We start from the raw sequence: 24,015 nt of genomic DNA on the forward strand, positions 1-24,015 counted from the left end.
CACAGTTGTGTCCCTGGTGCTTAAATAACAATAAGCATTCAATAAATATTTATAGAATAAACAAATTACTTCTAAAAATTAAGCAACATAGAAACTTACAAAGAAGAAAGCAGAAGTATTTTCTAATCCATCCATAATTCCGCTACCTGGATACAGTAACTATTATCACTTGGTGAATGTTATTCCATCCCTTTTCCCTGAGCATTAAAGTTCCATAGATATAATCGTTAAATGCAATAGTACTATGTACTATTTTTCTTTATTAGGTTTTAATTTTTACTTGAATTTAACAACAAAATTACTGAGGTGAAACTGAAGGAATTACAAACCATCAGATCATGATTTATTCACAAGATACAACTCCCCCTAAAAGATCCTTCTAAAATTCAGAAACAAGATTATGAAAAATATTCAGAGTCTTGAATCGATATTTTGTAACTACATTCCAATTTTGGGCAGTTTTATATAACTTTTTTTTTATTATGTCAATGTTATTTACATTTTATTCCATAACCATATCTCACAATTGACCTCTTTGTTTAATAACAATTTTTTAAAAAATGTTTATTTTTGAGAGACAGAGCGCCAGCAGGGGAGGAGCAGAGAGAGAGGGAGACACAGAATCTGAAGCAGGCTCCAGGCTCTGAGCTGTCAGCACAGAGCCCGATGCAGGCAGGGCTCCAACTCACGAACCCCGAGATCATGACTTGATCCGAAGTCAACTGATCGGTCACCCAGGCGCCCCTATTTAATAAAAATTTAAATGGATTAAAATCTCATCTTCAATTGCTTTGTTTTTACTGTTAACTTCTTTAATACGGAGTTTTTAGTTTCATTATTCTTTTGATTGACTGGATTTCTGCCTGACTATAAGGATGGCTCTTGAATATTGTATTTTTTTGAGTTTTTGCAGATTTAGGAGTATTAGGCTTTGGCCTTTTACAACACCCACGTGGCTCTATGCAACATTTTGGGCCATGCTTTTATTCTCAGCCTCTTTTAGATATCGCACCATCCTCTGGCATTAGATTTCACAGAGAAGTCTAAGGCCCTTGTCGTCATTCCCTGTTTTCTGGTTTAGCAACTTTACAGGAATATATGTTGGTGTTAGTTCTTGTCAACTTGTCCTGCTGTGGACTACCACCTGGTATCTCCAGCCTCATTTTCAATACTTCCTTGCAGGGGGCATGCCCACCTTGCCAACTGTTTGTCCTTCTATGACCTCATGATGCTGCTCTTTATCCCTCTGACTTGGCACAGGTTAATGAAATTCCCTCATCCCTATCCTTACGCTGCCATTCACTGCTACTTATTCTAGTTGATTTAGCTCAAGCATGCCTTCTCGTGAAGATTTCTAGACTACATTTCTCAGGTGACCAGCCACCTTCCCCTTTCCACCCCCATGAAATGTTACATGTACCCCTGGCATTACTTTTGGTACACTGAGTTACCATTAATGGTTAATGACTGTGTCACATCCAGCACTCTGAGTTCCAAGGGGAGGGGCGCCTAACTTATAGCCACAAAACTATGTAAGCGGTTTAAAACAGAGATCTTGTTGATTAAAAAAAAAAAATTGGAAAGGTTGAATGGATACATGGCAATTGGACACATTACTGAGCAGCTAGTAAACCGTAAAAGTGTAAATCTGATACAGTTCGAATACTCTGATAAGCTGAATGCTATGCCTTTAAGGGACATTAATCGTATACCGGACGTCGGGGTAGATAACGGGTGTCAAAGTCAAACCTACAGGTGAGTGAGTGGGAAAGCCGAACTTCCATAATGCAGGTGACAAGTGTCCAGTATGGTCCGGTGTTTGCTCTCCCGCACCTCAGTCTCTCATCTAAGAAGATGAGTTTGAACGGCCAGCCCTTCCCCCATTTGGTGATACCTACAATTGAAGCTCGCCACCCCTCCCCACCAGAGAGTAACAATTGAATTTTTCTTTAGGCAGTCCGCGCTCCAACGCAGGAAGGCGAACAGCAGCGCAGGGATAGTTTTGCGCATGCCCTGTAGGGGCGGAAAGAGCCGTCAGGTTGCGCCTGCGCTCTGGGTCGACTTTACTCCGCCTCCGCGGCCGCGGTACCGGTTCAGGGAATCCTGGCGGAATGGTGTTGCGGTGCCAGGTAAGGGTGGGCGCCCTTCCAGATGCATGAGCCCCCTTTTCTTCCCTTCACAGACCCGGCCCTGCTCAGCCGGATCCCTGCCGAAACCACCTTGGTCGAATCTTACGTCCAGGGCCGCAACCGCCACCACCAATGTGGCCCCGCCGGGCTTCGGAGGCTTTGCTTGGGCTACCTTAACGAAGGTCAAGTTCTCTCGCGAACTCTTGGTCACCGAGGTGCCGGCGTTAGAGGTTTCTAAAGGCACCCTCAGAACTTTGCCTCCATGCTTCTCAGGTTATACGTTTTGGCGAAGACAGTTTTCAAGTTAAAAATGCACTTAACTGAGAATTCTTGTAAAAAGAAAAAAAGGGGCTTCATATAAGCATTTGCAAGCCTCTGATTATTTCATAGAGAAAAATTTGCACAGTGGAACAGGTGGGTCATTTTACTTGGCCAGATTTCTTAGCTACCAGGCTGACGGCATAGGTTTGTCCTAGGAAATACCAATTTATCTGGTATTTCAAACCCACCTGCTTTTACAAATGTCCGGGTTTGTATGTTGCATAACTTAATCCTTTGCAGCTGGGTTCAGTGTAATGTGGACTTGAATCAAAGGTCCTATGACAACTGTGAAAGACGTGTCTCGCTTTTTTTTTTGTTATTTATTTGTGTAATTTATCGCTTGACTCAGACATCTGTTCACCACTAAGGGTTTATAAAAGGTGCTATAATTTTATGTGGAATAAAGACTAACTTCATGGTTTTTGAGAAGATACCGTTAGGGTTTTAGTTGTGGCAAGCTTACATTCATAAAACTAAAAATCATCTGGAAATCAGTCTGAATTGTGCTTAAAACATAAAGAGTTTTCAAAATTTGAACTTGTAGTTATACTAACATTTTTACGGATGATTTAATTTTCTCTAACTGAAAATTGGCCTTTGATTCAAGTGATTGGAAAGCAATAAAGCCCACCGAGACAGAAAAGGTCTATTATGGTTATTGTTAAAGGCATTTTCTCTCCTTTTCAGGTTGAAGTGTTGTATTTTGCAAAAAGTGCTGAAATTGCAGGAATTCGCTCTGAGACTATTTCTGTGCCACAAGAAATAAAAGCATTGCAGCTGTGGAATGAGATAGAAGCACGACATCCTGGGTAGTTAAAAATTTTAGAATGCTTATGATTAACAATTTTTAAATATTTAAAAATGAGTAAATGATTAGAGAAAAAAAGCTGATTTTTATTTCCATGCACAATTCAGAAAGGATCATTAGTTGTATTTTTCTGCAACTACAAAAATCTTAAATTCTGGTATCTAAAAATGCATAATTTCTTAAGGTTAAAGGTATTTTACTAAAAAATCCACAGTGAGCTGGGATACTGCCAAAGGGACATGATTATATTTGCCTATATGATTTACAAAATACTAAAAATGTGGATTCTGAATTTTTATAACATTAAATGAGATTGTTACAAATTAGGTTGAAAATGTGTGCTTTGAATTTTATGTCCTGCCCCTTCTTTAGAGAACTCAAAGTAGAAATTTCTAAGATTAAAAGAAAAATGAAAGATCACAGACCTTAGCTACTGTTGAATTTGAGTTTTTGCAATGTTTAATATTTTTCTGGTTCTTGAAAATGTGTAATTTACTGCTGTGGTTCCTACCTCAAGTCCTTTTTGCAACAAAATGTAATTACAGCTTATTTAAAGGTGTTCTAGGAATATTTTGTCATTTAAGTCTGGAAAGATTTTTAACTAGGAAGTCTTAGTGTAATATAAAAGATACTCCAAAGTGTGGGTTTATAAGAGAAAATTACTTCTTGATTTCATGTCTTTTAACTTGCTCTGAAAGTGTCCTGATAATCATTGAAATGAGGTGGGGCTTCTGTTCTGCTTTACTTTTAACCTTTTACCTCTTGAGAGACACCTGGTTTTGTAGGAAAATTCTGAGATACACTTAGTATACTTGTATACTCAGAAGATCTCCTGGGGAGGGCACGTACTGATTAGAAAATTTCTTTTTCTCTCTCTTTTTTTTTTTTGACCTGGTCTCAATGTTGTCTAGTATTTTGGGGGGAGGGGGGTTGGTTTAACTCCCCAAGGCACATAATCTCCATTAAAGAATTGTTAGCATTTTACTGTGTACTTTGTGGTGAATAAGTAGGTTCTTCAGTGAGTATGTACTTTCTCTGCAGAGTGTGAATTGGCTTAATTAGTAACTTTGCAGGTGATGCCTCATGAAGTAATATTTATGGCTATTTTTAGTTGCAGCTGAAGAGATTGGAGATCTAACACTGCATTGATACTTCCAATTACGCTTTTTCCCCTTCAGATTGGCTGATGTCAGAAATCAGGTGATATTTGCTGTTCGTCAAGAATATGTCGAGCTTGGAGATCAACTCCTCCAGCTTCAGTCAGGAGATGAAATTGCCATTATCCCCCCCATTAGTGGAGGGTAGTACTCTTGAGCCACTTGGGTGTGTGAGGTATGTTTTTCTTAACCAGTCTTGCGGAGAAGGATCACAAAGACGATAGTATACTCTTGGTAAGTCTGCCTACACCAATAAAGAGTTGGTGCAGACAGACCTGTGCATACCTGCCTTTCATCTCTGCATCTGTTCTCTTGTAAGCACTTTAATATAAAGTCAGTTTGATATGTTCATTCTGTTGAATTCAGATGGTTTATGGAAACTATGTGTGAGGCACAGTGCTGGATGCTGGAGTATTAATATTCCTATTTTGCAGGAAGGAAAACTGAAATTCAGAGAAGTTAAAAAACTTGTCTACACTCACATAGCTAAGAGGTGGCAGAGCCAACATTTGATTTCAGATTATTGGATTCTCTGTACTTTTTCACAAAGATGCTTATTAATGCAGGAAAATAGCCCTCTTGGGCACAGAGAAATGTGGAAAAATTGCATAGCCAGAAAGTGAAAAGATCACTGTGCTTAGTAAGAAAGCTTACCATTTTCCAGTTAGAAAGAAACAGCTTTATTATGATAGCTGTGTTGCAGGTAGCTCTGGGACCCATTGCATCTTGCCATCTTTACAAATAATCTAGAAATTAATGATTATTTTCAATTAAAGAGTTTTGGCGAGTTAGGAATGAAAGAAAGCTTTCTTAGTTTAATAGGGCTTTTCTCCAGAGTCAAGAGTAAATACCATACTCATTGGCAAAATCTTGGCCTCACTAAAGAACGAAGCGTACCCAGGATGCCAGTTTTTTTTTTCTCCACTTTGCTGGAGAGCAGTGCCCCAAAAGTGAGGAATATATATTGCAAAGCAAATTGCCCACAATACTGATAAAGACTGGGTCTTTCTTAGTCCTACTGTTTGGAAATAATGGAATTTCTTGATTTGTATCTCAGTTTTACTTGGAAACTGGTCACCATATCACTACCATGATTTTAGAAAAATGCCATTTTTCAGAGTTTGGAATTTATTCAGAAACAGTATGCTGCCATTAAACTGTGTGTGTGTGTGTGTGTGTGTGTGTGTGTGTGTGTGTGTGTGTGTGTATGTGAGAAAGAGAGATGGGAGTTCTCTGGAAATAGGAAGATTACTTAACAGCATTGTGTATTGTTTGCAGGTGTCTGAAAGGATTTGTGACATGGTTTTATTTATTTATTTTTTAATATAATTTATTGTCAAATTGACTAATATATAGTGTGTAAAGTGTGCTCTTGGTTTTGGGGGTAGATTCCCATGGTTCATTGCTTACACACAACACCCAGTGCTCATCCCAACAAGTGCCTCCCCCTCAATGCCCATCACCCATTTTCCCCTGTCCCCCAACCCCCCATCAACCCTAAGTTCTCTGTATTTAAGAGTCTCTTACACTTTGTATAAGAGGGAGTCCCTCTCTCTCTCTCTCTTTTTTCCCCTTCTCTTCCCCCAAGGTGTTCAGTTCAGTTTCTCAAGATCCATATATAAGTGAAAACATATGACATCTGTCTCTGAGTGATGTATTTCACTGCGCATAATAGCCTCCAGTTACATCCACCTTGCTGTAAATGGCATGATTTCACTCTTTCTCATTGCTAAGTAGTATTCCATTGTATATATAAACCACATCTTCTTTATCCATTCATCAGTTGATGGACATTTGGGCTCTTTCCATAATTTGGCTATTGTTGAAAGTGCTGCTATAAACATTGGGGTACATGTGCCCCTATGAATGACACTCCTGTATCCTTTGGATAAATTCCTAGTAGTGCTATTGCTGGGTCATAAGGTAGTTCTGTTTTTAATTTTTTGAGGAACCTCCACACTGTTTTCCAGAGCGGCTGCACCAGTTTGCATTCCTACTAACAGTGCAAGAGGGTTCCCGTTTCTACACATTCTCACCAGTATCTGTTGTTTCCTGAGTTGTTAATGTTAGCCACTCTGACCGTTGTGAGGTGGTATCTCAGTGTGGTTTTGATTTCTTTTTCCCTGATGATGAGTGACATTGAGTGTCTTTTCATGTGTCTATTGGCCATCTGGATGTCTTTGAAAAAGTGTCTACTCATGACTTCTGCCCGTTTCTTCGCTGGATTATTTGTTTTTCGGGTGTTGAGTTTGGTAAGTTCTTTATAGATTTTGGATACTAACCCTTTATCCAGTATGTCATTTGCAAATATCTTTTCCCATTCCGTTGGTTGCCTAGTTTTGTTGATTGTTTCCTTTGCAGTGCAGAAGCGTTTTGTCTTGTTGAGATCCCAATCTCAACATTTTTGCTTTTAATTCCCTTGCCTTTGGAGATGTGTTGAGCAAGAAATTGCTGTGGCTGAGGTCAGAGAGGTTGTTTCAAGCTTTCTCATCTAGGGCTTAGATGGTTTCCAGTCTCACATTTAGGTCTTTCATCCGTGTTGAGTTTATTTTTGTGTATGGTGTCACAAAGCCGTCTAGTTTCATTCTTCTGCATATTGTCCAGTTAGTTCTCCCAGCACCATTTATTAAAGAGACTGTCTTTTTTCCATTGGCTACTCTTTCCTGCTTTGTCAAAGATTAGTTGGCCATACATTTGTGGGTCCAATTCTGGGGTTTCTATTCTATTCCATTTGTCTATGTGTTTGTTTTTGTGCCAGTACCATACTGTCTTGGTGATTACAGCTTTGGGGTAGAGGCTAAATTGTGGGATTGTGATGCCTCCTGCTTTGGCTTTTCTTTTTCAATATTACTTTGGCTATTCAGGGTCTTTTGTAGTTCCATACAAATTTTAGGATTGTTTGTTCTAGCTTTGAGAAGAATACTGGTGCAATTTTGATTGGGATTGTATTGATTGTGTAGATTGCTTTGGGTAGTATTGACATTTTAAGAATATTTATTCTTCCAGTTCATGAGCACAGAATGTTTTTCCATTTCTTTGTGTCTTCTTCAGTTTCCTTCATAAGTTTTCTATGGTTTTAGCATGCAGATTTTTTATATCTTTGGTTAGGTTTATTCTTAGGTATTTTATGGTTCTTGGTACAATTGTAAATGGGATCAATTTCTTGATTTCTCCTTCTGTTGCTTCATTATTGATGTGAAGAAATGCAACCGATTTCTCTACTTTGATTTTGTACCCTGTGACTTTGCTGAATTCGTGTATCAGTTCTAGCAGCCTTTTGGTGGTCTTTCAGTTTTCCATATAGAGTATCATGTCGTCTGCAAAAAGTGAAAGTTTGACTTCTTGTTTGCCAGTTTTGATGCCTTTTGTTTCATTTTGTTGTCTGATTGCTGAGGCTGGGACTTCCAGCAATATGCTAAACAACAGCAGTGAGGGTAGACATCCCTGTCATGTTCCTGATCTCAGGGGGAAAGCTCTCAGTTTTTCCCCATTGAGGATGGTATTGGCTGTGGGCTTTTCATATATGGCTTTATGATATTTAGGTGTGTTCCTTCTATCCCTACTTTCTTGAGGGTTTTTATGAAGAAAGATGCTATATTTTGTAAAATGCTTTTTCTGCATCTATTGACAGGATCATATGGTTCTTATCCTTTCTTATACTAATGTGATGTATCACATTGATTGATTAGCGAATATTGAACCAACCCTGCAGCCCAGGAATGAATCCCACTTGATCATGGTGAATAATTCTTTTTACATGCTGTTGAATTCAATTTGCTAGTATCTTGTTAAGTTTTTTTTGCATCCATCTTCATCAGGGATATTGGCCTGTAATTCTCCTTTTTTGTGGGGTGTCTGTCTTGTTTGGGAATCAGGGTAATGCTGGCTTCATAGAATGAGTCTGGAAGTTTTCCTTTTGTTTCTATTTTTTGGAACAGCTTGAGAAGGATAGGTATTAACTCTGCTTTAAATAAACTCTGGTAGAATTCCTCTGGGAAGCCCTCTGGCTCAGGACTGTTATTTGTTGGGAGATTTTTGATAACTGATTCAATTTCTTCACTAGTTATGGGTCTGTTCAAATTTTCTATTTCTTTTTGAGTTTTGGTAGTGTGTGGGTGTCTAGGAATTTGGCCATTTCTTCCAGGTTGTCATAGTATTCTCTGATAATTGCTTGTATTTCTGAGGGATTGGTTGTGATAAATCCATTTTCATTCATGATTTTATCTGTTTGGGTCCTCTGTCTTTTTTTAGAAGTCTGGCTAGGGATTTATCAACTTTGTTTATTTTTTCAAAAACCAGCTCTTAGTTTCATTGATCTGTTCTACTCTTTCTTTGGATTCTATATTGTTTATTTCTGCTCTGATCTTTATTATTTCTCTTCTGCTGGCCTTGGGGTGTCTTTGTTGTTCTGCTTATAGTTCCTTTAGGTGTGCTGTTAGATTTTGTATTTGGGATTTTTCTTGTTTCTTGAGATGGCCTGGATTGCAATGTATTTTCCTCTTAGGACTGCCTTTGCTGCATCCCAAAGGGTTTGGACTGTTGTGTTTTCATTTTCATTTGTCTCCATATATTTTTTAATTTCTTTTTTAATTTCCTGGTTGACCCATTCATTCTTCATTTTTTTAAATATGAAATTTATTGTCACATTAGTTTCCATACAAAACCCAGTGCTCATCCCAACAGGTGCCTTCCTCAATACCCATCACCCCCCCTTCCGTCCCTCCCACCCCCCATCAACCCTCAGTTATCAGTTTTTAAGAGTTTCTTATGTTTTGGCTCCCTCCTTCTCTAACTACCCCCCCCTTTTTTTTTCTTTTCTTCCCCTCCCCCATGGTCTTCTGTTTCTCAGGATCCACATAAGAGTGAAAACATATGGTATCTGGCTTTCTCTGTATGACTTATTTCACTTAGCATAACGCTTTCCAGTTCCATCCATTTTGCTACAAAAGGCCATATTTCATTCTTTCTCATTGCCATGTAGTATTCCATTGTGTATATAAACCACAGTTTCTTTATCCATTCATCAGTAGATGTACATTTGGGCTCTTTCCATAATATGGCTATTGTTGACAGTGCTGCTATAAACATTGGGGTACAAGTGCCCCTATGCATCGCACTCCTGTATCCCTCGGGTAAATTCCTAGCAGTGCTATTGCTAGGACACAGGGTAGATCTATTTTTAATTTTTTGAGGAACCTCCACACTGTTTTCGAGAGCAGCTGCACAGTTTGCATTCCCACCAACAGTGCAAGATGGTGCCCATTTCTCCACATCCTCTCCAGCATCTATAGTCTCCTGATTTGTTCATTTTAGCCACTCTGACTGGCATGAGGTGTTATCTGAGTGTTTTGTATTTTGTGGTATATGAGTGTTTGTATTATGACTTGTATTTCCCTGATGAGGAGTGACGTTGAGCATCTTTTCATGTGCCTGTTGGTCATCTGGATGTCGTCTTTAGAGAAGTGTCTATTCATGTTTTCTGCCCATTTCTTCACTGGATTATTCGTTTTTTGGGTATGGAGTTTGGTGAGCTCTTTATAGATTTTGGATACTAGCCCTTTGATATTTCATTTGCCAATATCTTTTCCCATTCTGTTGGTTGCCTTTTAGTTTTGTTGATTGTTTCCTTTGCTGTGCAGAAGCTTTTTATCTTCATGAGGTCCCAGTAGTTCGTTTGTGCTTTTAATTCCCTTGCCTTTGGGGATGTGTCAAGTAAGAAATTGCTGTGGCTGAGGTCAGAGAGGTTTTTTCCTGCTTTCTCCTCTAGGGTTTTGATGGTTTCCTGTCTCACATTCACATCCTTTATCCATTTTGAGTTTATTTTTGTGTATGGTGTGAGAAAGTGGTCTAGTTTCAACCTTCTGCATGTTGCTGTCCAGTTCTCCCAGCACCATTTGTTAAAGAGACTGTCTTTTTTCTATTGGATATTCCTTCCTGCTTTGTCAAAGGTTAGTTGGCCATACTTTTGTGGGTCTAATTCTGGCATTTCTATTCTATTCCATTGGTTTCTGTGTCTGTTTTTGTGCCAATACCATGCTGTCTTGATGATTACAGCTTTGTAGTAGAGGCTAAAGTCTGGGATTGTGATGCCTCCCACTTTGGTCTTCTTCTTCAAAATTACTTTGGCTACTCCAGCTTTCTTTTGATTTCCAGTAGCATGATATATAGTTCTCCATCCCCTCACTTTTAATCTGAAGGTGTCCTCAGGTCTAAAATGAGTCTCTTGTAGATAGCAGATAGATGGGTTTTGTTTTTTATCCATTCTGATACCCTATGTCTTTGGTTGGAGCATTTAGTCCATTTACATTCAGTGTTATTACTGAAAGATATGAGTTTAGAGTCATTTTGATGTCTGTAGGTTTCATGCTTGTAGTGATGTCTCTGGTACTTTGTGGTCCTTGCAACATGTCACTCACAGAATCCCCCTTAGGATCTCTTGTAGGACTGGTTTAGTGGTGATGAATTCCTTCAGCTTCTGTTTGGGAAGACCTTTATCTCTCCTTCTATTCTGAATGACAGACTTGCTGGATAAAGGATTCTCGGCTGCATATTTTTTTTCTGTTCATCACATTGAAGATTTCCTTCCATTCCTTTCTGGCCTGCCAAGTTTCAGTAGATAGGTCTGCCACTAGTCTTATGGGTCTCCCTTTATATGTTAGAGTGTGTTTATCCCTAGCTGCTTTCAGAAGTTTATCTTTATCCTTGTATTTTGCCAGTTTCACTATGATATGTCATGCAGAAGATCGATTCAAGTTACGTCTGAAGGGAGTTCTCTGTGCCTCTTGGATTTCAGTGTCTTTTTCCTTCCCCAGATCAGGGAAGTTCTCAGCTATGATTTGTTCAAGTACACCTTCAGCCCCTTTCTCTCTCTCTTCCTCTTCTGGAATTCCTATTATATGGACATTGTTCTGTTTGATTGTATCACTTAGTTCTCTAATTCTCCCCTCATACTCCTGGATTTTTTTCTCTCTCTTTTTCTCAGCTTGCTCTTTTTCCATAATTTTATCTTCTAGTTCACCTATTCTCTCCTCTGCCTCTCCAATCTGAGCTGTGGTCGCCTCCATTTTATTTTGCACCTCATTTATAGCATTTTTTAGCTCCTCCTATTTCTTAGTCCCTTGATCTCTGTAGCAATAGATTCTCTGCTGTCCTCTACTTTTTTCAAGCCCAGCGATTAATTTTCTGACTATTATTCTAAATTCTTGTTCCGTTATATTGCTTAAATTGTTTTTGATCAATTCGTTAGCTGTCGCTACTTCCTGGAGTTTCTTTTGAGGAGAATCCTTCCATTTCATCATTTTGGATAGTCCCTGGGGTGGCGCAGAACCGCAGGGTACTTCTCCTGTGCTGTCTGGAGTAACTTGTGTTGGTGGGCAGGGCCACTGTCAGACCTGTTGTCTGTCCTCAGCTCACCGCTGGGGTCACAGTCAAACTGGTTTGTACCTTATCTTCCCTTCTCCCAGGGGCAGGACTCACTGTGGAGTAGTGTGCCCCCCATCTGGGCTGCTTGCACACTGCCAGGCTTGTGGTGCTGCTTTGATGGGATTTGGTGTGTTAGCTGGGGTGGATCTGCAAGGTGCACAGATGTGGGAGGGGTAGGCTTAGCTAGTTTTGCTGTAAGTGGTCACCTGCGGGAAGGGCCCTTCAGCACCTGGAGGGAGGCAGACCCATCGGAGGGATGGATCCACAGAAGCACAGCATTGGGTGTTTGCTCAGGGCAAGCAAGTTCAGTGATGGGAACTAGTTCCCTTTGGGATTTCGGCTGGGGGATGGGCAAGGGAGATGGCGCTGGCCAGTGCCTTTGTTCCCTGCCGAGTGAGCTCTGTCTTCCAGGGCTCAACACCTCTCACCCCCGTGTCCTCTTGCCCTCCCACTCTCTGAGCAGAGCTGTTGACTTATAACATTCCAGATGTTAAGTCCTGCTGGCTGTCAGAACTCATCGAGTCCGGCCCCTCTGCTTCTGCAAGCCAGACTTCATGGGCTCTGCCTTGTCAGGTGGGCTGCCCCTCCACTGCCCCGGCTCCCTCCTGCCAGTCTGTGTAGCATGCACCGCTTCTCCATCCTACCCTCTTCCGTGGGCCTCTTGTCTATACTTGGCTCCGGAAAGTGTTCTGCTAGTCTTCTGGTGGTTTTCTGGGTTATTTAGGCAGATATGGGTGGAATCTAAGTGATCAGCAAGATGAGGTGAGCCCAGTGTCCTCCTATGCCACCATGTTCACACCCATTCATTCTTTAGTAGGATGTTCTTTAACCTCCATGTATTTGGAGGTTTTCCAAACTTTTTCCTGTGGTTGATTTCAAGTTTCATAGTGTTGTGATCTGAAAATGTGCATGGTATGATCATTTCTTTTATATTTATTGAGGGCTGTTTTGTGATCCAGTATGTGATCTATCTTGGAGAATGTTCTGTGTGCACTCAAGAAGAATGAATATATCTGTCAAGTCCATCTGGTCCAGTGTATCATTCAGGGCCAGTGTTTGTTTATTGATTTTATGTCTGGATGATCTGTCCATTGTTGTAAGTGGAATATTAAAGTCCCCTGCAGTTACCACATTCTTACCAATAGGATTGCTTATGTTTGTGATTGTTTTATATGTGTGGGTGCCTCTGAATTGGGTGTATAGACATTTATAATTGTTAGCTCTTCTTGATGGATAGACCCTGTAATTATGATATAATGCTCTTCTTCATCTCTTGTTACAACCTTTAGTTTAAAATCTAGTTTGTCTGACACAAGTATGGCTGCTCCAGCTTTCTTTTGACTTCCAGTAGCATGATAGATGGTTCTCCATTCCCTCACTTTCAATCTGAAGGTGTCCTCAGGTCTAAAATGAGTCTCTTGTAGACAGCAGATAGATGGCTCTTGTTTTTTTTTTATCCATTCTGATACCCTGTGTCTTTTGATTGGAGCATTTAGTCCATTTACATTCAGTGTTATTATTGATATGAATTTAGAGTCATTGTGTTATCTGTAGGTTTCATGCTTGTAGTGATGTCTCTGGTCCTTTGTGGTCTTTGCATCGTTCCACTCACAGAGACCCCTTAGGATCGCTTGCTAGACTGGTTTAGTGGTCATGAATTCCTTCAGTTTTTGTTTGTCTGGGAAAACCTTTATCTCTCCTTCTATTCTGAATGACCGGCTTGGTGGATAAAGGATTCTTGGCTGCATATTTTTCCTATTCACCACATTGAAAATTTCCTGCCACTCCTTTCTGGCCTGCCAAGTTTCAGTAGATAGGTCTGCTACTATCCTTACGTGTCTACCCTTATAAATTAAGGCCCATTTATCCCTAGCTGCTTTCAGAATTCTCTCTTTGTATTTTGCCCGTTTCACTATGATCTGTTGTACAGAAAATCAATTCAAATTATGTCTGAAGGGAGTTCTCTGTGCCTCCTGGATTTCAGTGTCTGTTTCTTTCCCCAGATTGGGGGAAGTTCTCAGCTATGATTTGCTCAAGTATCCCTTCCACCCCTTTCTCAGTCTCTTCTTTTTCTGGAACTCCTATGATACGGATACGATTACGTTTCATTGATTCAGTTAGTTCTCTAATTCTCCCCTTGTGGTCCAGAATAGTTTTATCTCTTTTTCTCAGCTCCATCTTTTTCCATATTTTCATCTCCTGTTTTACTTATTCTTCTCTCTGCCTCTTCAGTCCTCACTGTTACTGCCTCTAGTTTATTTTGCAGTTTAAATTCATCATGAGTATTTTTTAGTTCCTTGATCTCTGCAGCAATAGATTCTCTGCTGTCTTCTATGTTTTTTTCAAGCTCAGCGATTAATCTTATGACTATCATTCTAAATTCTTGTTCAGTTATATTGTTTATGTGTTTTGATCGATTCTTCAGCTGTCATTTCTTCCCGGAATTTCTTTTGAGAATTATTCTGTTTCATCATTTTGGCTAGTTTTCTTTTCTTTCTCTCCTTTTTTTTTTTATTGATCAAAGTCTATTGTAAATTTCTTTTTTTTTTAATTTTATTTTTAATTTTTTAAAATTTACATCTGAATTACTTACCATATAGTGAAACAATGATTTCAGGAGTAGATTCCTTAATGCCCCTTACCCATTTAGCCCATCTCCCCTCCCACAACCCCTCTAGCAACCTTCAGTTTCTTCTCCATATTTATGAGTCTCTTGTTTTGTCCACCTCCCTGTTTTTATATTATTTTTGTTTCCCTTCTGTTTTGTCTCTTAAAGTCCTCATATGAGTGAAGTCATATGATTTTTGTCTTTCTCTGACTAATTTCACTTAGCATAATACCCTCCAGTTCCATTCATGTAGTTGCAAATGGCAAGATTTCATTCTTCTTGATTGCCAAGTAATACTCCATTACACACACACACACACACACACACACACACACACACACGCCACCTTTTATTTATCCATTCATCCATCAGTGGACATTTGGGCTCTTTCCATACTTTGGCTATTGTTGATAGTGCTGCTGTAAACATAGGGGTGTCCCTTCGAAACAGCACACCTGTATCCCATGGATAAATGCCTAGTAGTGCAATTGCTGGGTGGTAGGGTAGTTCTAGTTTTAGTTTTTTGAGGAACCTCCATACTGTTTTCCAGAGTGGCTGCACCAGCTTGTATTCCCACCAACAATGCAAAAGAGATCCTCTTTCTCTGCATCCTCACCAACATCTGTTGTTGCCTGAGTTGTTAATGTTAGCTATTCTGACAAGTGTAAGGTGGTATCTCATTGTGGTTTTGATTTGTATTTCCCTGATGATGAGTGATGTTGAGCATTTTTTCATGTGTTGGTTGGCCATCTGGATGTCTTCCTTGGAGAAGTGTCTATTCATGTCTTTTGCCCATTTCTTCACTGGATCAGTTGTTTTTTGGGTGTTGAGTTTGATAAGTTCTTTATAGATTTTGGATACTAACCCTTTGTCTGATATGTCATTTGCAAATATCTTCTCCCATTCTGTCGGTTGCCTTTTAATTTTGCTGATTGTTTCCTTTGCTGTGCAGAAGCTTTTTATTTTGATGAGGTCCCAGTAGTTCATTTTTGAATTTTGGCTAGTTTTCTGTCCCTTGTGTGTTTTAAAAGCGTGTTATGTGGCCTGCACCTGTGAGCACTACTATATTAAAGAGGGATCATACATTGTCCAGGGCCTGGCCCTTCAGGAGCTGTTTTTTGGAGTGTTACTTGCTCTCTGTTGTTGTGACTCTGGATGCTTTTTCTCCTTACTCGTAGTGATCCTTTGGACCCTCCACCAGGTGTGCTTTGATTTGTTCATTGAAGTAGCCCTCGAAAAGAAAACAAAGAAACAAATACAAAAAGACAAAAAACATCAGCTATAGCAAAACAACGGGGTTGAGGCATTGTTGATGGAAGAGGTCTTATCCCATACAAAGAGAGAAATGACAGCGGCAGGGAAGAAGAAAAGAAAAGTGAGCAGGCAGAGAAACTCTACAGCTTATTCCAGAGAGAGAGGAAAATAAAGAGATATAGAACAGGTATAAAGAGAATATTTTAAATATGTCTGCTTAGATAAACCAACAACCAGAATAACCAGACTACAGGAGAGAAGAAGTAAGAAGGAGAAAAGGAAGAAAAATAAATAAATAAAATATATAATATATACATATATAATAAGAATTGTCCAAGAATTAAATCAGGCAGTGCAATACCGCTGGGTGCCTTGGAACTGGTGGCAGTGCTGATCTGGAGGAGCAGCTCTCTGGTTTGTTAGTGTCAATCCTGCTTTGGTAGATACACAGTTACCAGGTATGGAGGGGCATGGTTTGGTGTAGGCAGCTCCCGCCTCCACTGTGGGGCCCGCAGACCGATCCTTGAGGACCCATCTTGGTGGTGATGGGGAGAAAAATGGCGACACCACAGTCTCCGCTCCATCGTCCGGCTGTCGCAAACCACTCTGTTCAGACCATGTTTGCAGTGCTGCAGGCGCGAACAAGGCAGTTTGTTCTGCTCCCCCGACCCCATGCCTCCCTGGCGCTCGGCTGGGACTTAAACCCTGATGTTTTACAGATTCTCTCCCCATACACCTGGGATCTGGGGAAGTGCCACTCGGTGCCACCGATATATGGCTTATGGCTGGTGGGCGCAGGCAGTCTTTGTCCTTTGAAAGGTTATATACCTTCTTCCCACAGCACTCCAGGAAGGGGATTGCTTTCTCCCACTGCGGACTGTGCCTCTGAACTAGTTACTGAGCCTGGGGAAAGCCCCGCAGTTAGAGATTGGATCTTTCTCCCTTCCAGTCTGTGGTTTTTCTCTTGTTCAGATACAGTCCTAGGCTTCCCCAACCTCTGTTTCTCTTCCCTTTGTCTCTCCACAGAAGGGGATCCCTTCCCTCAATGCCTACACAGCCTGTTTTATCTCTTCCAGTTTGCAGTCACGCATCTGTGGCCTGCCAGGTTGTCCCCGTGGGTCCCTGGAGACATCTTTGTCACTCTGCAACCCTGACTCTTGGAATTCGAAGTCCTTTGGCCTTAACGCTGCTGTGTTTGAGAGACAAGGGAACTTTGGGTCCCCCTACTACTACACCATGTTGGATCCCCTCCCTAACGTGGTTTTAGAATCCACATCCTTACAGAATCAAAGTGGTAGGAATTTGGTATGGTTTGACATTCACAGACCATGTTCAGGTTACATGTAAGTTATTGTAAGAAGCTCAGGTGCCATGTACAGGAGACTGAAACATCCTGGAACCCAGTGGAATGTGAATATTTGTGCTTTTCTTTCTTTCCAGTAGCTGGAAATATAGGGAAAAAGACATTGGATTTAGTGGGATTCCTTGGTTGGAACCACATTGAAGGAGTGCTTAACTCCCCTGAGCCTTCTCTCTCTTGCCTTTCATTGTGAATGAAATCCCGCAGGATTTATGATTATATACAGACTCCTCATCCGGCAAGACCCAGCCCACGTGCCCACCCTCAGCCCATCTGTTCTCTCCCTCACATCCTGAGCTCCAGCCTCCCTGCAGGTTCTGGAGGCTTTGTATTTGCCATTCCCTGTCTCTGCCTGGGGGTCTGTTCTTCTGTTTCTTTACAGGCTGCTTTCTTTCCGGGCTCACCTCTCTATAGTATGTCTTCAGAAAGGCTTTCTCTGACCCTCTTAAATAGCCCCTTCCCCAGCACCCATGCTCTGTCTCAGAACCCTGTTTATTTGTATAAGTCACCCCTATTTATATTTTTTGTTTATTGCTTTGTTTCTCCCATTCCCATATAGGTGCCCTGAGCGCAGGAGGCAGGTTTTTTGTTCCCTGGTCCTTGTCTAGTGTGTGGGGTTAGTCACTTAGTGAGAATGTAATAGATGCTTGATAAATGAAATGAGAAATGCATGGCAGAGGACTTTGTAGGACATCTGGTGATAGGCACGCAGTTCATTTCCTTATTTCCTCAGTTACTTAACTGGGATTATGCCCGGTTATGAAATGAACTGAGTTCCTGTGGAGTCACCATTGCTTCTGTTCTCCCTCTGTCTCTTTTGGATAAAGAAAAAACCAGTTCTAGGTGTGGTGCCTGGTGATGTAGTGATCAGAGGTGATATGTGTGTGTGGCTGAAGTTGTCGATGTCTGACCTATACCACGATAGGAGATAAGAGTAGCAATTCCAGAATTTGGAATAAAGTGGCATATGGGGTAGATTACAGTTCCTTTTATATATCCTGCTTGATTCATTGGGGATATTTATAAATATGTTGAGTTTTGCTAAAATTTTACACTTATTTTTATCATTCAGTTCAAACCATGACTTCTATCACATCTAATGTACAAAAAATATAAATTGAAACACAGTGAGTTGGGTGTTTTGCCTGTAGTACCAATGTTAAGGTTTGTTAATATCTTCCAGGAAAGATATGAATGAAATTGAAGAGAAATCTAAAGATATAATAAAATTCACTGCTGAGAAACTCTCCATAGACGAAGTCTCACAGTTGGTGGTTTCTCCACTCTGTGGTGCAGTATCCCTGTTTGTAGGTAAGTTGTGATTTTCACAGTGTGGGTTGACTGCATAAGACAATAGAAATCAGCAAGTGTTTTCCATGTTCAGTGTTAATAGAGGATTTTAAGATACTAAGAGCAGTAACCCATGGTGGGTAGACACTTTTTAATTTTTATTCAGATTCAAACCAACCTGTGTTAAAGGCATTAAAAGAGTAGAATAAGAGTCATTATTTTCAGGGAGAATTCTGTATGTTCCAAATATTGAGGGGAAAAAATGGTGGTGATAGTAACTTAATGATAGTCCTGGGAGCATAATGTTTCCCATCCTGGTTTGTCCTATGAGTATTTTTGATACGTTTGCCTCATTAGCGACATTGTATTTCCTCATCTTTATGATAATTATTTTATGGTTTTCTAACCAAATGTTTGTTTTTAGAAAACTTGAAAGCAATTTGTAGGCAAATTGGTGTGCTGCTGAAATAATCCTTTTTTCTGTTAATGTGTTATTTCTATTGTAAGGAAACCTTAATATTTTTGTTTTTCTTTCTTTTTTTTTAGGGACTACAAGAAATAACTTTGAAGGGAAAAAAGTCATTAGCTTAGAATATGAAGCATATCTACCAATGGCGGAAAATGAAATCAGAAAAATTTGTAGTGACATTAGGCAGAAATGGCCAGTCAAACACATAGCAGTGTTTCATAGACTTGGGTATGATTTCCTTTAGCAATTGAATAGTTAATTGCATTTGTTTTCCATCATTGTGCTGATTTTAATTCTGGAATCTTCTGTAGGAATCCTATATTAGCATGAGAGGAAGGTTTGTGTATTATTCTGGCAGACAGGCAGACGGTGGATAGCACCTCAAGGGCTGTTTGTTTCATTGTAACATCTGGAGAGTGCCTGATGCTAAAACAAAGTCCAAATGTGCCAAACTCTAAAAGGCCTTGTGCAGACACAAGGCCTGTGCTAATGTGTGCTAAAGTCCTTGAGGCCTTTTAAGAATTGTTTTATAGTCTGGACTCTATTTGTATGATAAGTCTGTTAATAGATTTTTTTTAATGTAGTGCCTTTGAAGGTCATTAAATTAGTTGCCTGTTTATACCACTAAGAAGAGTGGAGTTCTAGACTTTAAAAAGAGCCCAGCAATTGAGACTCCGTTTCTGTTATATTACATTAGTTGTTATTTTGTTATTAAAAAACTAAATTTCATCAATTCTATTCTTTAATATTTGTTTCTGTTTAATATGCTAACAAATTAGGCACAACCTCAGCATCCCCTCTGCTGAATGCAAACAGGATAAATTACTGTTTTTTAATTAACCTGAAGTTTAAAGTAGAACTGGATATTTAGTTGTAAGAATGCTTTACTGGAATTTTTTTTTTCATGTGTTTAATATCCTTTAACATGTGGATTCAGAAGAAATGGCACTTTTTCTTCTTCATTTTGTTAAAGCTTAGTTCCAGTGTCGGAAGCAAGCGTTATCATTGCTGTGTCCTCGGCCCATAGGACTTCATCCCTTGAAGCTGTGAGCTATGCCATTGATACTTTAAAAGCCAAGGTGCCCATATGGAAAAAGGTAAGGAAGTATCTAATTTTGCCATTTGGACATGGTTTTTCTCACAAATTATTTAAAAGATAAGGAATGAGATTACATGTAGAACTTGTATTCTAGGGTCTTCCCTGACTCTGTAGAATCACATTTTCTTTATCTGAAATAGTATTTATGTAATATCTCCAAAGTTTGTTAAACATGAAAAGTACATGCCCCAAAGAAATGCATGGCACAGATTAGGCCTCAATAGTTGGTAACAATTGGAATTCCTTGTCTGGACTTTTCCATTGGTTCATATATGAATTCATTCACTTTGGATTAGAATTCCCTTGAGTTAGTCCTGTGGAGAGTGATAATAATGCACAGCTGTTCAGCAATAGGTAAACAAGATTTCTCGAGGCAAAAGAGCAAGCAGCATTCTAGAATTTCTTCCTTAGGAAAAAAGAGTGGGGTATTGCCTCTTTGGAGAAAATGCATAGTGAGTGGATTTTCAAACATAAATAGGAAATTCTAGCTTGTTTTCTGTCAGCACATCAAACCAATCAGAGCGAATCTCTGGTTAAAGAGGACATTCTGAAGGGATGAAAAGACCCAACTCCTTAAGTTCTTCCATGGTGTAGTAACAGTAGCAGTGGGGTTGTTCTGAACTCTCAAACTTGTAATTGCCTTTAAGAGTCTAGAATTGCCCACAGCATTTTGGCTGGGTAGCAAAGCCAAGGAGGGAATTAACATCTCAGATCAGAGGGCAGAGCGTGTCTTTCCTAGGAGCCTGCTGGCTCCGTTTGTGGTAGAGATGAACAAATTGGACTCTTACACAGGACCTATGAAACCCAGTGACCATGTTTTCTGAATAAAAAATGAAACTGGGGTGCCTGGGTGACTCAATTGGTTAAGCGACCAGCTTCGGCTCAGGTCGTGTTCTCACAGTTCGTGAGTTCGAGCCCTGCATCGGGCTCCGTACTGACAGCTCAGAGCCTGGAGCCTGCTTCAGATTCTGTGTCTCACTCTCTGCCCCTTCCCCGCTCATGCTCTGTCTCTCTCTCAAAAATAAAGTTAAAAAAAATTTTGAAATGAATAAAAACTGACACCTGTTCTTATAAGGGGATACTTTGGGATTTGAAGATAGGATTTATGACAGAAAACAGTCTCTGTGAAGCTCAGCTATGGTGGCTTTGCTTTGAACAAAGCTGCCACCATTTTGATAGACTACATGAGGCAGTCTCCTGAATAGAGTGAGTCAGGGAGAGCATTCTCCATTGAGTTGTGAATCTGGGTGGCAGAGGTAGCTTTTTTTTTTTTAATTAATTTTAATTTAATTTAATTTTTTCAGATAGTACAAGCAGGGGAGAGGGGCAGAAGAAGAGAACCTTTTTTTATTTTTTAAATGTTATTTATCTTGAGAGAGAGAAAGAACACATGCATAGGGGAGGGACAGAGAAGGGGGGAGAAAGAGAGAGAGAGAGAGAGAGAGAGAGAGAGAGAGAATATCCTAAGCAGGCTCTGCTATCAGCGCAGAACCCAACAATCCATGAGAGCATGATCTGAGCTGAAATCAAGAATCAGATGCTTAACCTGCTGAGCCACCCAGGTGGCTTAAGAGAGAATCTTAAGCAGGATCCATGCTTAGTGCAGAACCCAACGTGGGACTTGATCCCATGACCCTGGGATCATGATCTGAGCCCAAATCAGAAGTCGAACACTCAATCACCTGAGTCATCAGGCACCCCAGTAGCTCTCCTTACCAAGGAGAAAGAATGGACAGCCTGCTCATAGAAAGTAGATGAGAGAGTAGGTCCCTGGAATAAGAGGGTGGGCAGGATTGGGGCATCCTCTCATCTTTATACTTCAAGGTCTAGCTGAGCTTTCTGTTTACTTTTCTGTCTGTAGAGGTTGAGAGGGTATATACAGTGTTCAGAGGAAGGTCGAATTTGGATTTCTGTCCCTCAGAAATAGGATTTGACTGGAGATTGAGAAGATTGATACATTCTTATTCCCCTCCCTTCCGAGTATCATCTCAATTCGTGTCGGGTTCTAGTCCCACCTGTGCTTTGAGATCATTGGTGAAATAGCCGGGTAGGCAGGTAGGTGGGGCACACACTTACAAAGCAATTGTCAGTTGTCTCTAGGGTAGAGCCCAAACCTGCTTAAGAACTTCTTTGGGTGGTCACTTAATTTCACACCTAGTGGAAATATCCCATCAGCCTGTGGAAAAGCATATATAGAAATGCTGAAGTAGATGTGTTTGGAAAGAAAAAAGCGTTTAAAATTATTAAAGACCTTGCATCTTCCCTGTGTAACCTTGCTCAGGCTGTCACCTGACATGGTCCCAAATGGAATTGTTTATTCCATTCTGTGGTTGTACCTTGCCTTGTTAAGTCTTCATGTCAGTGTTTCTCCCACTGGATTGGGGTCCTTAAGTGGAGGGAACAGGTTTATTCAGTTTTCTCCTTTCAGTGCCTCAAACAAATGTTTATTGGATTGTTGGAAGAGTAGCAGATTTAACTAGATTCATTTACCTGAATTTTTCTGATGCAGTTGAATTTATTAAGCCACTCTGTTTTGAATACCTGTTATGGTTCTGTTTTTCAGGAAATGTATGAAGAATCATCATCATCTTGGAAAAGAAACAAAGAGTGCTTTTGGACAGCCAGTGATTAATTCACACATTTTTTTTTTAGAGAACTAAAATTAAACTTGGTAAACTGTCTTTAATCACATTTTGATTTTTCTTTTCTAGAAGTTAAGCTAGTTTACTGAAACACAGTCTCTTGTGTTACACCATTGGGACAAAAGGGAGAAAAAAAAATGAGTGTTAGGATGAAGGCTTATGCAGGAGCCACAGATCGAGGAAAGACTTCAGGGAAAAAATGGTAGAGTAAATTTAAATGTGAGGAAAGATGCCTTTGGTAGACATACCATTCCATGAAGTAGGAAATTCAAATTACTTGTATTTTTTTTTCAATGAGAAGCAAAATGAAAGCATTTTATTTTCTTTGAAAGTAATAGTAGATGGTGAGTGAAATATTTTGTGATTTTGTGGATATTTTTGTCCTTTGGATATGATGTTAGAGTTCTAGTATATTTCAGTTTATTGTGAGAAGTAGTGGTCAAGAAGCCAGTAGTTTGAGTCTTGATCTCATATCCTTGAATGAACCTGTTGGAGAATTTGAAAACAGATTCTTGGATGTCTCTCGAATCTAGTTGCTACTTCTGAATCCCACTGCCGCAACTCTTGTCCAAGCCACCGCTCCATTTCTCTTGGACCGTTGTTGTGGCCCTGCTGACAGCACCCCTCCTGACACTCTTCCTTCTCCCATGTGGGTCATTTCATCCTCCTCAGACCCTTCGGAGAGCTAATCCCATGCTGGAGCCCCACAGTCCTCACCGTGGTCTATGGTCTATATGCTTGGGCTCCCGCCTGCCCCTCACCTTGCTCCAGCCCCCCTGCTTTGCTGTGGCTGGTATGTAGCAGGCTTATTCTGTCATAGGGTCCTTCCTTGTCTCTTTGTGTAGAATGCTCTTCCCCCAGATATTCCCATAGTCTGCTTCCTCACTATTTCAAGTCCCCAGTTAAATGTTCCCTCCTCAGCCTTCTCTATCTTATTTAAAACCGGAATCCCCTTCCTTTACCCTGCCTTGTATCTTCTTGTGGCCCTTAATGCTACCAGTTGTACTGTATCTATTAGTTTCTTCCCATCACCAGACTACAGACTTCTTGAGGTCAGGGACTTGTCTCTGTCAGTGTGCCCGAACCACTACCATGCACCAGAAAGTGCTGTTGGTGTTGAGTATTGTGCTCCAATTAAACACACCTGACACGTGTAGCTGTAGCCCTTATGTGTGTGTAAAGGTATCTGGTTAAATGCATGAGTGGGTAGGTTTCCCCTCCACTTCCTCCCCCTGGGCCATTCTGTAACATCTTACTTAGTTACTTATTGAGCATGGAGTTTGTGAACATGGTATCTTAAGGCAGGAATGATTTATGATGTAGTTAGTTGCTGACCCAGCAGAGGGCAGTAGAGCCAGGGCTAAGGTAAGAGCAACTTGAGTGAGGTGTTTAGTCGGTTACTTTTCTATGCAAAAACTTTTTGCATGGAGCCAAAAAGTTCAGTTTAGTTAGCCTT

At 40.3% G+C, this 24,015-nt stretch overlaps 2 protein-coding genes across 3 annotated transcripts; both read left to right on the forward strand.

Annotated features, from left to right (window-relative positions):
* The first annotated feature begins 1,335 nt into the window (after positions 1–1,335).
* Positions 1,336–3,263, forward strand: LOC123379535. Its single transcript, XM_045035427.1, has 4 exons — positions 1,336–1,755; positions 1,954–2,129; positions 2,183–2,352; positions 3,138–3,263. The coding sequence occupies exons 1-4, from the start codon at positions 1,598–1,600 to the stop codon at positions 3,261–3,263; spliced, it is 630 nt and encodes a 209-aa protein (XP_044891362.1). The 5' UTR covers positions 1,336–1,597.
* Positions 1,995–22,598, forward strand: MOCS2 (molybdenum cofactor synthesis 2). Of its 2 annotated transcripts, none has more exons than XM_006928022.3 (6): positions 1,995–2,129; positions 4,437–4,590; positions 18,243–18,370; positions 18,896–19,046; positions 19,792–19,915; positions 22,481–22,598. In XM_006928022.3, the coding sequence occupies exons 2-6, from the start codon at positions 4,484–4,486 to the stop codon at positions 22,547–22,549; spliced, it is 579 nt and encodes a 192-aa protein (XP_006928084.1). In that variant the 5' UTR covers positions 1,995–2,129; positions 4,437–4,483; the 3' UTR covers positions 22,550–22,598. The 2 variants fall into 2 exon arrangements, with proteins under 2 accessions (XP_006928084.1, XP_006928083.1); XM_006928021.3 differs by lacking the exon at positions 1,995–2,129 and adding an exon at positions 3,138–3,259.
* Positions 22,599–24,015: the final 1,417 nt, after the last annotated feature.

Source organism: Felis catus, chromosome A1, assembly GCF_018350175.1.
Source record: "Felis catus isolate Fca126 chromosome A1, F.catus_Fca126_mat1.0, whole genome shotgun sequence".
Lineage (NCBI taxonomy): Eukaryota > Metazoa > Chordata > Mammalia > Carnivora > Felidae > Felis > Felis catus.

What these genes read in the sequence shown, in the direction of transcription:
- LOC123379535 (XM_045035427.1), top strand. Translation starts at nt 1,598, where the DNA reads ATGGCAATTGGACACATTACTGAGCAGCTAGTAAACCGTAAAAGTGTA. An exon ending in TGTCAAAGTCAAACCTACAG is followed by an intron (nt 1,756 to 1,953) that starts GTGAGTGAGTGG and finishes ATTTTTCTTTAG; the next exon opens with GCAGTCCGCGCTCCAACGCA. An exon ending in GAATGGTGTTGCGGTGCCAG is followed by an intron (nt 2,130 to 2,182) that starts GTAAGGGTGGGC and finishes TTCCCTTCACAG; the next exon opens with ACCCGGCCCTGCTCAGCCGG.
- MOCS2 (XM_006928022.3), top strand. Translation starts at nt 4,484, where the DNA reads ATGTCGAGCTTGGAGATCAACTCCTCCAGCTTCAGTCAGGAGATGAAA. An exon ending in GAGCCACTTGGGTGTGTGAG is followed by an intron (nt 4,591 to 18,242) that starts GTATGTTTTTCT and finishes AATATCTTCCAG; the next exon opens with GAAAGATATGAATGAAATTG. An exon ending in AGGTGCCCATATGGAAAAAG is followed by an intron (nt 19,916 to 22,480) that starts GTAAGGAAGTAT and finishes TCTGTTTTTCAG; the next exon opens with GAAATGTATGAAGAATCATC.